This window comes from Pelodiscus sinensis, chromosome 3 (assembly GCF_049634645.1).
Source record: "Pelodiscus sinensis isolate JC-2024 chromosome 3, ASM4963464v1, whole genome shotgun sequence".
Taxonomy (NCBI): domain Eukaryota; kingdom Metazoa; phylum Chordata; order Testudines; family Trionychidae; genus Pelodiscus; species Pelodiscus sinensis.
The window spans coordinates 51,800,514-51,813,930 of record NC_134713.1 but is presented as its reverse complement, the minus strand read 5'-3'; the positions used below and the strand labels follow the sequence as shown (position 1 = coordinate 51,813,930).

The 13,417-nt window shown below is 38.3% G+C and overlaps 1 protein-coding gene across 2 annotated transcripts in view; it reads left to right on the top strand.

Moving 5' to 3' along the window:
* The window catches only part of COL9A1 (collagen type IX alpha 1 chain), a 109,458-nt gene that overhangs the window by 22,289 nt on the left and 73,752 nt on the right, over positions 1-13,417 (top strand). The window contains exons 6-9 of one of the 2 annotated variants that reach the window (XM_006127230.4): positions 5,849-5,932; positions 7,978-8,052; positions 8,536-8,571; positions 8,693-8,755. In XM_006127230.4, coding sequence (XP_006127292.1) covers positions 5,849-5,932; positions 7,978-8,052; positions 8,536-8,571; positions 8,693-8,755 — 258 coding nt within the window. Of the gene's footprint in view, positions 1-5,848; positions 5,933-6,387; positions 6,617-7,977; positions 8,053-8,535; positions 8,572-8,692; positions 8,756-13,417 lie in introns of those variants that run through there. The other variant, XM_075923706.1, reaches the window with a different exon arrangement.

The following is a 13,417-nucleotide window of genomic DNA, read 5'->3' as shown; positions in this document are numbered from 1 at the left end:
TGCTCTTTTGTTAATGTTTTACAAAACTATTGACATTTTACATATGATTCCAGGTAACTTAGGAAATGTAACCATGTACAGAAAAATAGAACTAACCTCAGTCATATGTATTTGCTATTTAAATATATAATAAATTAACCTCCATAGCAATGTTCCCTCTAAATTTTTCCATCCATGTGCAGAATAAATTTTGTTATGTGACTGAGGCATGTACACTACTAGTAGAAACACATGCTGTCATCTGTGGTCACTGTTAATTAGCTGGGCGACATTTGATTCTTTCCCGGGTGGCTGCCCAAGTGCTCAGCTTACAGGGAAAACTGCTTCTTAGAAACCTTGGAAAATTGATGTTAATCTATTAATCACGTAATTCCTAAATTATTGCATTTATAAAACACCAATCATTATAGTATCTAGGTATTGTAAAATGGTCTGCTTTGCATATGGTTACAAAAGAGTTCATAAACGAATGTTTGAGAGCAGACCCGGGACATGATGAAGTAATCAACTGACATTAAGAATCCAGTCAAATTATTTCCATCATATAGTCATGTTTCTGTAACACAGGCATGTGAAATTAGATATTCTAAATAAACCCAGAGTAAAATGAGAGTGACAAGATTTGTTCTGTATTGGTACGTCTACACTACCAAGAAGATCAAAGCTGCTGCTATTGATCTTCCAAGGTTCAAATAAGAGGGCCTAGTTAAAACAGCTAATTTGAACTGAGAGAGGCACTTTGGTCAATGCCAGGAATCCTGCTTCCATGAGGAGTAAAGGAAGTCGAAGGGAGAGTGTTCTCCCTTCGACTTCCTCAGTTTAGACAGTGCCAAAAGCCGAGATAAGCTACTTTGACGTTAGCTATGCAATTAACTGAAGTAGCTGAAGTTGCATATCTTAATTCAACTTTATCCTGTAGTGTAGATGTATCCTATGTGACTAGACATATAATACATAGTAGTGAATATCACACATATATAATGCATTTGCTTCAAGTATAATATTTAAAAGATGGAATGATTCAGAAATGAATTTTTAATTAACTATAATTAACTTTGTATGCCTCCTCATGCAATTTATTATTTTCACGTGTATACACCCTTGACATTAATGGGTCTGCTTGCATGAATCATCTGTATTTACATGAGAAAAGCTTTCAGGATTGATCCCTTATTTTTAAAATGTGCTGGTCACCATGTCTCCTTCACATATAACGCTATTATTCAGATCTAAAAACCACAAGAAAATAAAAAAGTGAGGAAAGCTCTTTTAATAGGCTTGGTTTATATTTGTGCTAATATTTCCATGTTCTTTTCTGAGCACTTCAATTCTTCATTTCTCCAGTAATAACTCATTGTACTGATTTGTACGGGAAGAAAGCATGGCAAAATATCCTCATATCCACACCTATACCTGTTCAACAGAATATAATCCAGGGTCAGTTTGATTATGATGGTTTGGTTATCTGGGAACAGACCTATAATGCAAGGCTGGGCTGCAGCATCTCTCTAAAAATTGTTATTCTCTTTCTTTAATTGGCTACAAATAGCTGAAGCTTTGAACAATGAATTCATAGATAAACTTTTATTTTTCTATTTAAAAAAAAACCTAGGGGGCTGTGCCCATGCTTGCTAGGCTTGCTAACCCCCTCTCTGTCAGTGAAAGGCAGATTAATTTTGCACTGATTATATAGAAAAGTGAACACATGAAGCTGTATAGAAAAAACCTGTTAATTTGTCTATTGCCCACGTACTACATGTTACAGATGGATCTACACACAGATCTCAGTTTCACAGTTGGTTCTGGTTGAAGCACAAGTAAACAAGATGCTGAGACTCTGCTTTCAAGTAGGCTGATGACATCATTCTGTCATGTGGCAGGAAAAACTTTTTTATATATAGAGAGAGACAATTTGCTTTCATGTAAGCTTACTTATACATTACACAAGGAAAAAGCATTAAGGTTGTAAAGGCAATTATTCAAAAGTTAGGAAATGCCAGAATTTACACTGCCAGTGCAACCTTAATTTGCATCCTTCGCCTTTGGGAGACTGCATTATGATTTAGTCTTGAATTATATGGTTATTCACTATTTTTTCAAAAAGGACACTTCCCTCACTCAGTGAATGGTTGTTTTCCATGTTTTTGTTTGATTGGACATTTCTACAATGCTGTCACCATCTATCTGAGCTCTTCAGAAAAATCAGTGAATATATCTTCTCCACACCCTGTGAGATTAGCTGGGGAACTGAGACACAGGAGAGTGATTAAGATCAAAATTGTCAAGTGCCCACCAGGTTTGGACATCCAAGTTGAGATACTGAGGGCCTGATTTTTAGAGTGATCACCATTAGTTAGCACTTTATTATGGGCATGACTACACTGGGGAGTTATTTCAAAATAACTTACCTTATTTCAAAATAACACTACCTTATAGTGAGTGTCCACACTACCAAACCTGTTATTTTAAAATAACGAGCTTGTTATTTTGAAATAATAACTCCTGCTTGTGAAGAGGAATAAGTTTATTTTCAAATAGTTATTTTGGGAGTTATTATTTTGAAATAATTTATTTCAAAATAACCTGGTAGTGTAGATCTAGCCTATATGTCACAGCATAGCTAACATTGACTTCAACTGGAATTGGAAGTCCTCAACACTTCTTCACACCTGTTCCCTACACTGGGCACCCAGAAAATGAGGAACACACCATTAGAAACCAAATGTAGAAATTTTGGTTTAGGTGTCTTTCCCAGCATTGCATAAAATCTCTGTGGCAGAGGCAGGGGTAGAATTCAATTCTCTAGAGTAACGTGTTTAGATTTAAAAAAAAAAAAAACATGCTTTCTCTTCCTAAAATTCCCTCCTCATTCACTACTCATCTTCCAATTTCTGCAGTAAATGAGGTAGGGGTTCTACAGACAACAATTTCTTTCAGTACAACACCATGAATCATTCCAAAAGTCCTTTCCATCTTGTGCATTGAATGAGGTAGGGATCCTGTAGAAAAAATAGGATGTGATTGTGTTATTAAAGACTGTATTATTAGTCATTCACATAAGGACCCAGCTGAAGTTTACAAATGACAACCCTTAATTCTGGTGTTTACTAACTTTTGAATGTTTGACTTTCCAGCCTTATATTAAACTACATCAAATGTTATATTTTTAAAAACTATACAACAAACCAAACAAAATCAGAAATTCCAGCACTCTGTCCCGTCTATACCGGCTCATACATGTTCACCTTTCCTCTTCTGCCATTGATTCCAGCACCTCACCCCTACGCTTTTATCCAACCAGGCACGCAATCCCTCTGCTCCTGGTTATCTTCTCCTTTGCTTCTAACACCCCAGTAAATCTTCCCAGCTCCTGTACCATAGGTTCTTATTCAGCACCTCCATATTTTCTGTACCTCTCTTACTCTGTATCTATACAATCCCTACACATTCTAGATCCTGCCACACTTCTGTCTACTCCTATCAATATTTTGGTCCCCATAGTTACAGTTTAACAAAGCTATAATTGAAAACAGGGTCTTAAAATGTAAAATGTCAATAGCACTACCAGCTACATCAAAGAAAATAACTCATTGGAATATTCAATGATATCAAAGAAAATAACTCATTGGAATATTCAGCCTGGTTAATCTTTTGATGTCTAGAGTCAAGATTTCCTTGTATCAGTTATGGAATTAATTGAATCTGAAGTCATAAGGTGTATATACGAATTTTAATGTCTTTTTATTATTTTGTTATGGCCTTACAATGCTTAACTATAATTTACATCATGTTATAGTCAATTGGCTTTGGTTAGAACAAGCAGGAATGTTTCAAAATGATTGTTGGAGAAGTGAAGTAAATAAGTGACTCACAAATAAGATAGGAGAGCCAAATAAATAATGCAAAATAGGTAATATAGCACTGCTAAAATGTGGCCATGAACAGCAAACAGAACAAGTTAGTTACTGTAGAAAGAAAGTAGATATAGTTGGGGAAGTAGGATGGAACCAGTCTATGGAGAGTTTTGAAAACCAAGAGGGGAGATTTTAAATTTGCTTTAAATACATGAGGTGACAGTAAATGTGAGAGATTGGGGACTATGGCACAAAATCCTTGGGGAAGAGATCTAGCTCCTCCATTCTGGAAACTCTGAAATATCCTGAGTAAATATAGAGAACAATAAAGACTTGTTGCAAGAATTTCAGTAAAGGCAGAATCAAAGTAAAGAAGAGATCTAACCATTTTCTGGAGGTGTCAATGGGCAAATGACAAGACATATATGTGACTGTGCTTCACTTTCTAATGTATTGATGAGGAACAGTGTACAGCACAATGTGCAAACGAGGAAGTCAACATAAGAAACTAGATTGAAATGGAGGGATCTAAGAATGTGTCAAGGGAAATGTAGACTGGTTTCTATCTGCCTGGAAATCATGACCAAGATTGAAGAGGACAATGTGATGTCCCAAAGGGAGCAAAGAAGAAGACCAAAAAGCCTCAAGGCATTAAACAGTGCAAGGGTTGAAGGAAAGATATCACATTCATCAATAATAAGAATAATAAGAATCAGGGAAATGGGAACCTAACCAGGAAATGAAAGTCCCTCCTACTTCTTTCTTGAGGTTCTTAGGAAGGGCGGCTCTCAATCTCTTCCATATTATGAGTACATTTTACACCAGAAAAAAAGCTTCATGCTCCTTCATTCCCATTCCATTTGCTCATAAAGGGAGGAAGGTTATGAACTTGACCTTTCTGCATCCTAAGAAAAAAAATGGAAGAGACCATTCATTAGCTTCATGACCACAAAGATCAGGTAGAATGAGATGGGAAGCTGAACTAAGATCTCACAAAAAGAAATAATATGAATAAGTGCTAATATAATGTACATGGATGCATTTGAATTTAATGCACAATATGCACATTACATACCAGATAACATACTTCCGAAGCTATTTACTGCATCTGTTACCCAGTCATTTCTAGCAGAGGATATGTAAAGCCCATTTTATGCACACACATAAAGGACCAATTTTTAGTTCTTAGAGGCAAAGAAGGACTTTTATTTCTGGGTCTTTTTATAGAGTTAATGTGAAAATATTGAAGAAGATGTGAAATCTCACAAATGTGTATCAGACCTCCTTAGAAGGTTTTTAGTATGTAATGTGTCTCTAGGATTCCTCTTTTGTAGATCTTTGACCTTTGCATTCAGACCATATAACTGTCTAATTTTAAGGACATAATTTTGTGAATGTGTGCTCGTTAATGAAACAACTTCCACAGAATAATATAAAACATGAAAGAACACATGTTCTTGGACATGACCAACTATAGACTTCCTTCTCCCTTAATGCATACAACAGGTTACATGCCCCTTTCTACATACACAAATTGATACTAGAGCAAGGAAAGAGTCGAAGGTAACTAACTGGTCTGTTCTAAAGAAGCTTTAGTACCTGATACCATTCATTTGTTGAATGCTTGGTTAATATTCTAGAAACTCTAACTGTTAAATATGTTTAATATGTGGACAAGAAGCAGTGGGCTTAAACTGCAGCAAGGGAGGTTTAGGCTGGACATGAGGAAAATCTTCCTAGCTGTCAGGGTGGTTAAACACTGGAATAAGTTGCCTAGGGAGGTTGTGGAACCTCCATCTCTGGAGATATTTAAGAGTCTAGATGGTACTGAGTCCGGCCATGAGGGCAGGGGATTGGACTCAGTGACCTCTCACTTATTTTCTGTTACACAGCTTTTAAAACTCAGATATGGCTGAGCAGAGTTGTTTTGTTATTCAAACCTGACAAGCATGAACATCTGGAATAAATTAATCTCATTTTATCTCCTTCACTAGTTTGAAATCCAATGGATGCTGATTCATTGTGACCCTCTGCGACCACAAAGAGAAAGTTGCAGTGAACTTCCAGCCAGGACACGGGTAAGGGTTTTCTGGGTCTTACACACGTAACAGTCAGACCATCATGGGGTCAACCTCTGCAATATTTTGCTCTGAATCATCAGCAGTTATCAGTATCTTCATTTTTCTTATGGTTATGGAGACCTATTTTTAACAAATGTATCTGGGATTTGGTGCTTTTCAAAATAATCTCATGTTTTGTACTCTTCTCTTTTGTATTATTTTTTTTCTTATTAGACTGGATATGGCAGAGATATTTAAAATGTGTGCCTCTGTAGGGACTGGGGCTGTTTGAAAGCACCACGGCATAGCATGCTTTTCTTGCTTGATAATTAACACAGGAAGTTAAGGGATTGCTACTGAGGACCACAATTAGAAAAGAAGCAGCAGGGCAAAGGGTTAAAGGAGTTGGTGTCATTCAATCCCCTCCCTCCTGGCATTCAGATTTTCTCCAATCCCCATTAACCTCCTCTAAGGCCATTAATAAACAGAAGAAACAGATGCAAGTAGCAGGGCTTACCTTTCTGCTGCTGCGGCTAGAGTCACTTGAGGGAAATTGTTTGCAGGTCCTAAAATCCATCAGGAGCAACAGAGTGGAAAGTATTGCTGGCCAGCCGAGAAGTGACCATGGCTAGTACTGCTCGGGGCAGGGGATCCTTACCTCTAGGGGTTTTTCTACAAATTATGTGCCTTTGCCTGGCTCAAGTAAGTTGTACCTGACTTTTATTGTACATTTCTTATTCAATACAGAGAAGCCAGATTTCTGCGCAGGAAAGTTTTAAGGAAAAGGAATCTGCTCAGTGGAAAGGGAAAGGTCTATACAAAGTCCTTGGAAAGCGAAGGACACTCTCCTGTCCTCTTGTCCGGAATCAGATACTTTTCAAAATGGTTGTAACTGAATTTAAAAAACAACAACTGAAATCACATTGACATTTATAATGTGGAGAAAATAAGTAAAGCAAAGAGATATAGATGCAGTAGTTGCAATTGCTTTGAACAGAACCTTTCTATGTAATGTGCCAATGAGCAGTGGCATGGCAGGGTTTAAAATGCAAGTAGGAATACCAGCAGTTTAATAAGAACCTGAGAGGTTGTTCTAAGAAAGAGGCATGCTAATGTGCCAGTAAAATTAGAAAAAAAGCAGGAAGGACAGGACTAGTACTGCCTGATGCAACTGGAATTTTCAGACTCTGGCAGCTCATGCAGACTGAGTGTATCACCTCCTCCTGTGGTGGCTTGAGATTTCATTCACAAAGCCCCCATTGTGAGCTTTGCTTCGCCTGGCAGTTGGTGTTTAGCAATAAAGAAAACAGTTCAGTATATTAGAGAACTCGAGGGTTACAAACATTCTTTCAAAGAACATGTTTCTTTGGGTTCAAACCTGAGCAGTGCCTGCTAACACCCATTTCAGGGGCCCAGCCCGTGGAGGACAGGAATTTTTTATAAGGGAAAAATGCTCTTTCTGTGAATACATTAGTGAGAACAGAGAAGAGTTGTATTTTTTATTTTTTGTCCCTAACACATACTCTTAAGAAGTCTCTTCTGTTTTGGCTCAATGAGCTCGTTAGAATAGGTGTGGAGAATTTCAAAACTTTATTCATAAAGAACATCATTATTTTTCCTCCACTGATTTTATACTGATTTTCAAGTATTGCGCTAGTGAATTTCCGATTCAGATATTATCCTCAAACCTTTCACTCTGCCAAGCTCAGATTGTACTGTGCTGTTACACAGTGACATTCACTCTAGTGTGCCTATTCTTACGCAGTGCGTGAATGACAATAGATGAGGATAATGGGAGTTTCTGACAATTTATAATCCTTATTCTGATTGCAATGGACATTTTGGCAACCACTAAACAAGATGGACTGTAGAAAATGGCCATTACTCTAATCTTCAGGTGTATGAGACCTACTGTATGGTCAGCTAAGAGCCCTGGTGACTTAGCAGCCTTTGGAAGTTCTTTCTCTATAGGGTGGGGTTTCCGCTTTCCTGCTCCCCCACTTCCAAGTTGCAGCACATTTCCTGTGATCTGCCCAATGTCTAATTGTTTTATTTCTTGTCAGAGAGGCCCCCCAGGTCCACCAGGTCCCATTGGTCCACCAGGGCCACCAGGAGTTCCTGGCATTGATGGCATAGATGTAAGTGTCTCCCACGCATGAGTCACCACAGTTGGCAGCTCGGAATGCTGTCTGCACACACCTGAATTGTTCTTATTATCAATATTTAGCCCTTGGGATCCATTGAATGTGACAGCACTCTCTAGTGTGCTAAATAACGCACATAAGAATTATTGTTCCACATTGGCTGAAACAGCAATGGGATGGAATTGGGGACTGGGACAGTCTGGTAGTCTGTAAAAATGGATTATCTGGGATTATTTATTATAGCATGTGATAGAAATCATCTGCAATTATTCTTGATAATCTGTAAAGAACTATACAGGATTATTCTTCATAGCATACAGTAGGTAGACAGAATTATTCCCCATAGAAAGGGATTACACAATAGAAATGGATTAGGGATCATTCCCCGTCACCTGTTCAATTAACATGGGTTTGTTGGTATCACCCCAGGACCGTAAAAGTGGCTGACTGAACTGTTTCCCTTTTACATCCCTTTAGGGAGACAGAGGTCCCAATGGTCCCCCAGGCCCTCCGGTAAGTAATATACATTGCTTTGCATTTGATCTTGCAATGCGTTCATCCCAGATCTTTGTATCAGGTCTGCTTGCTTTTTGCTTTAAATTACATTGTTTCTTTATCCATTTGAATCCTGAAGGGTCCAGATGGTGAACCAGGTAAACCAGGTGCCTCAGGGACGCCAGGAGAGCCAGGAGCTGACGTGAGTAGAATTTGCTTTCTTTTTTTGGAAAAATAATTCATTCTCCAGGCTATTTCTGTAGACAGGTCCCCTGTTTAATAACAACCCAGATGGCCAGCCATGTGGGAGTGTGTGAGTGAAGGATCTGGCTACTGGTTGAAAGACTCTCTCTTACACACAGCAGGCTGGGCTGGAAGGTGGTTAGAGAGACAGGGCGCTGAGTCTGGAGGCCTGAGGTCTCTGGGGTAGACTAAGGATTCCAGCCTTTCCTTAAGTAATAACAAAGCAATGATTGTTTCAAGTTACTGAGCAGCAGCTCTCTCCTCTCTTGCTCTGGGGAGGGAAAAGAGCTGTGGCAAGAGGAGAGAAGGTACTTGGAGGGAGGAAAGTGATTGGGAGGGAGGGAGGGACCAGGCAAAAGTCCCTTGTGTAGGTGCCCATACCATTCATCTACACACAGTATGCACAGACCCAGCTGCTGCAATGAAGAGGGAGGAGGAGTCGAGCAACAGCCCTTGCCCTAGGGAAGGGCACTCTCTCCAGCCCTATGTCTGGCTCTGGGTTCTTGTAGACCAGGACGTGCATGCTACCTTCCATATTAAATCCAAGTTTAGGGAACTAATGGGAGCCAGGGGCATTTGTGGCTGAATGAAGCCAGAGAAGATGAAAGGAGTCTCATTAGCAGCAAGCCCTGCCAGATAGCATTCTTCATCAGCTCCTCCCCTACCTGAGGGGGTTCTGGGAGCACCCTGGGGAATCATCTCTGTCCTGCTCTGTAATGAGAAAAAGGAAAACAGTGAAAGATGCTTTCAATTGCCTCATACTGACCAATAGAGAAGGGCAAAAGCTGTCTCTTCAGATAAGTAAGAAACCAAGGACTGAGGTAATTTCCCCATTTCCAGATGATATAACTGGTCTATTAGCAGTTTCCTGAATGTTAAGTACTAGCTACATAGATTAAATCACTTTATCCTGCCTGTGGAAGTATCACATTCATTTCCCCTGTACAACACACTTTAAGGGCAATTGATGGTACAAACAGAGCAACTTTCTTTTGGGGAACATTGAGACAGAATGAAGAAAATGGAGAATATCTGTACAAGAGCCTAACAAGACTAAATGCAAGATTCATGCAAGAAACTCGCTATGAGAAGGAATACATTTAAAACATGATACAATGCTCTGGAAATCTCAAAGGTTGTTTTGAGTCATTCTCCATGAGAAAAGCTATGTTTTCTGTTTGTTTTTTGAGATTTGCAATTTACTGCTGAGGAACAGACTTTTATTTTATATTATTATTTTATTTTATATTAGAATAACAGTAGAGTGTGAACTAAAATACAGAAGATAAAAATCTCATTCATAGATTTAACAATATGTTACCTACACATAAGCTCAGTCAGGAATGGATATTTTTAGATTTTTCACCCTACAAAATGAACTGGAGAAAAACATCTGCCACATATTTTTCATTACTTTCTGATTATGAAGCTTTATAGTGACAGGTCAAGCAGTAATCCAATGCGAAAACATTATGCCTTATATAATAAACCCTGGACCATGAAACCATATGATATAAGAAGTAAATAAACAGAGAATTATTGTCTGGTTGTATTATTAATCAGAAACACTAGTTTCTCAGTAACTTCAGATAGAATTCTAATGTACTCTATAATGTGAATGGCCATGTATTTATTGTAACACATAGTTACAAAATTGATACAAGTTTTTAAGTGCCCTATGGAAATAAACGAGACCCATTTTTTGCAGTTTAAATGAAGGAATAGGCTGATTTGGCACAATTTAAAATATATATTTTGGACATCTTTATATAATTTTACAAACAAAATATAATATGAAAATACAAATTCATTTGAATACCCAAGCAGATGATTGATGGTCTTTAAAAGTGTTGCGTAACACCTCTTGCTCTTTTTATATTATATAAACATTTCTCCCAAATGGAATTTTTATTCCTCTGTAGCAATACATAATCCTGTAAGTGCAAGAAAACTATTATAATATCACATTTAGGACATCCAAATTTGAGACAGTTAGCTATGTGAAACTGTGGTAAAGTAATATTATGCTTTACTGAGCTGATGCTTATGGATGGACTTTAAATGTGATCCCTGGAGAAACAGAATCCCAAATGACCTGACAATATGCTGTTTTGAAGCAAGGAGGACTTCAGTCCACCCCAACAATTTTACTGCCCTCATGACTTTATTTCTTCAGGAGGAACAATAGAAGGGCTCAAAGAATCAAGATTCAAGGGAATTCTTATTTGGTGGAAAGCTAAAACAAATCCATAGAAAAGATATACTGGCACTAAAACACTATCATATTCATATAATTGGGGAAACTTCTTATTGTAGTTCTTTGCTATGATGGAGTTTCATATTGGTACTTATGTCTTATGCAAGGATTTAAGCACATTACTCTATAGCTTATATAAAAATTGACAGAAAAAATAGTTTGTTATATAATAAGTCCTGACCCCACAATTTTAGAGGAGAGAACATTAAACTACCTACGTTTTATAGAAGTGCTAAAAATACACTTGAAAATAAAAGGAAATATGTTGGAAAATTATTCATTTTTCTGCAGAAGGTCTTCTGAAGCAGGGGAATTTAAAACTCCTATTACAACTTTTTTAAAATTAATAATAAAATAGAGATTTGTTCATGCCAAATTCACATTACAAATCGACTTCACTAAGTTTCTCTGAAACTCTCTGTGTGCAAACTGAAAAGCAATAAGCAAACACCAAATATAAAACCAAATATTTGAAAATCTTTGTCTCCTTTACTTTCCTGCCAAGACTCAATTTCTGGATGCTTTTTTACTTTTTCAAGGCAACTCAGTTACCTAAACAACATAATTTTCTCAAACTCCTTAAAATATAAGAATAACCATACCAGTTCAACCTAATGGTCCATCTATCCCAATATACTGTATTCTGACAGTGGCTGGTACAAGATGATTCAGAAGAAATTAGCAGAACAGGACAATTATCAGGATCTATCCTATGCTATCCAGTACAGCTTCTGGCAAACAGAGGCTAGGAACACCTACAGGATTGCATACCTAACTGTCTTGGCTAATAGCCATTAAAGTTTATGAACTTATCTAATTCTTTTTAACGCAATTATACATATGGCCTTCACAACTTCCCTTGGCAACATGTTCCAGGGGCTAAGTGTGTGTTGTGTGAAGAAATATTCCTTATGTATTTTAGAAACTTATTTATTTTACTGTGTGACTCCCTGGTTCTTGTGTTATATGAAGGGGTACATAGCACTTCTTTATTCACTTTTTCCACAACATCATGATTTTATAGATCTCTATCATACTCACCTTTTAGTCATCACTTTTCTAAACTGAACAGTCCCAGTCTTTTTATTCTCTCCCTGTATGGAAGTTATTGTGGTTTTGATGCCTTCTTGCTCATGCATATACCCTGCTGTTATAGAATGAGTGAAAAATAGTAAAATGTAACCATGTTTACAGTTGTAAAGTACACAAATTGAACTTAATATATAATCGTTGTGCATCCAATAGGTATAGAATTAAAAATATCATGGATCTGGGTTTTTCACTGATACTGTCCTTTCTCATCCATACATTGCTGGGTCAATTCTGAGTTCTTTAGTTTTGTTTTTCTCTTACAAATTATTCCACTATCCAGCATAAAAAAATTGAACAAAAAATACTGCCCATTAATTGTTCATAATGACCATGTCCACTGCAGAAAGAAAATTAGCAGGAAAAAAGCCTTTGGGGTCACATATTTAATTGTTAGAAACTCACTATAAAGGAAAATGTTAGACAAACATAAAAGCAAGGATTTTAATAGATTTCTTGAATTATTAAACAACATTAGATGATTGAGGACAAATTGAACTTTATCAAACGCCCTTTTTTGGGCCTTTTTTGGCCAAAATTTGCTACAATTGTCTTTTTTTTTTAAAGTCAGAGAGACAAGTATGATTTAAGGACCAAATCATGGCCCAACTTATGTCAGCCCCAGGGTATAGTTCTAGCCTCAAAGAATCTGCACAGATATTTTATTTAATAACTTTCCCTCAGAGGCTGAGTTTATGATTCCATACTCCCTAATTGCCATGTGTGATTATCAAGACCCTGGTGGGGATGACACTGGAGAGGCCTATTCCAATATTTCTGTATAGTATGGGAGCCAGTTCCTCATTCCCTGAGACCAGGTCTACTCTGGGGGACAAATTTGAATTAAGGTAAGCAACTGTAGCTAAGTTAATTGTGTAGCTGGAGTTGATGCAGGGCCGGACGGAGGCATGGGCGAGCCAGGCAGCTGCCCAGGACACCAACCCACGGGGGGCGCCTGATGGCAGCTGTAAGGGGCGTGCGGCGTCCTTTACAGCTGCCATCAGGAGCCGCGTGCCCAGCTCCCGCAGCGCTGGCCCCATGGTGCCGGGGGCGGGCCTGCACCCCACGGGCGGGCCTGTGAATGCGCCCTGCACCCGTGGGCGGCACCTCATGCCCTGGCCCAGGGTGTCAAAAGGGCTCAGGCTGGCCCTGAGTTGATGTACCTTGATTTGAACTTTGGCTCTGTCCCCTTTGTGGGAGGTTGACAGGGGAAACATTTCCCTTACTCCTTGTGAGAAGAAGTACTGGTGCCGACAGGGGTGCCTCCAGAGCATC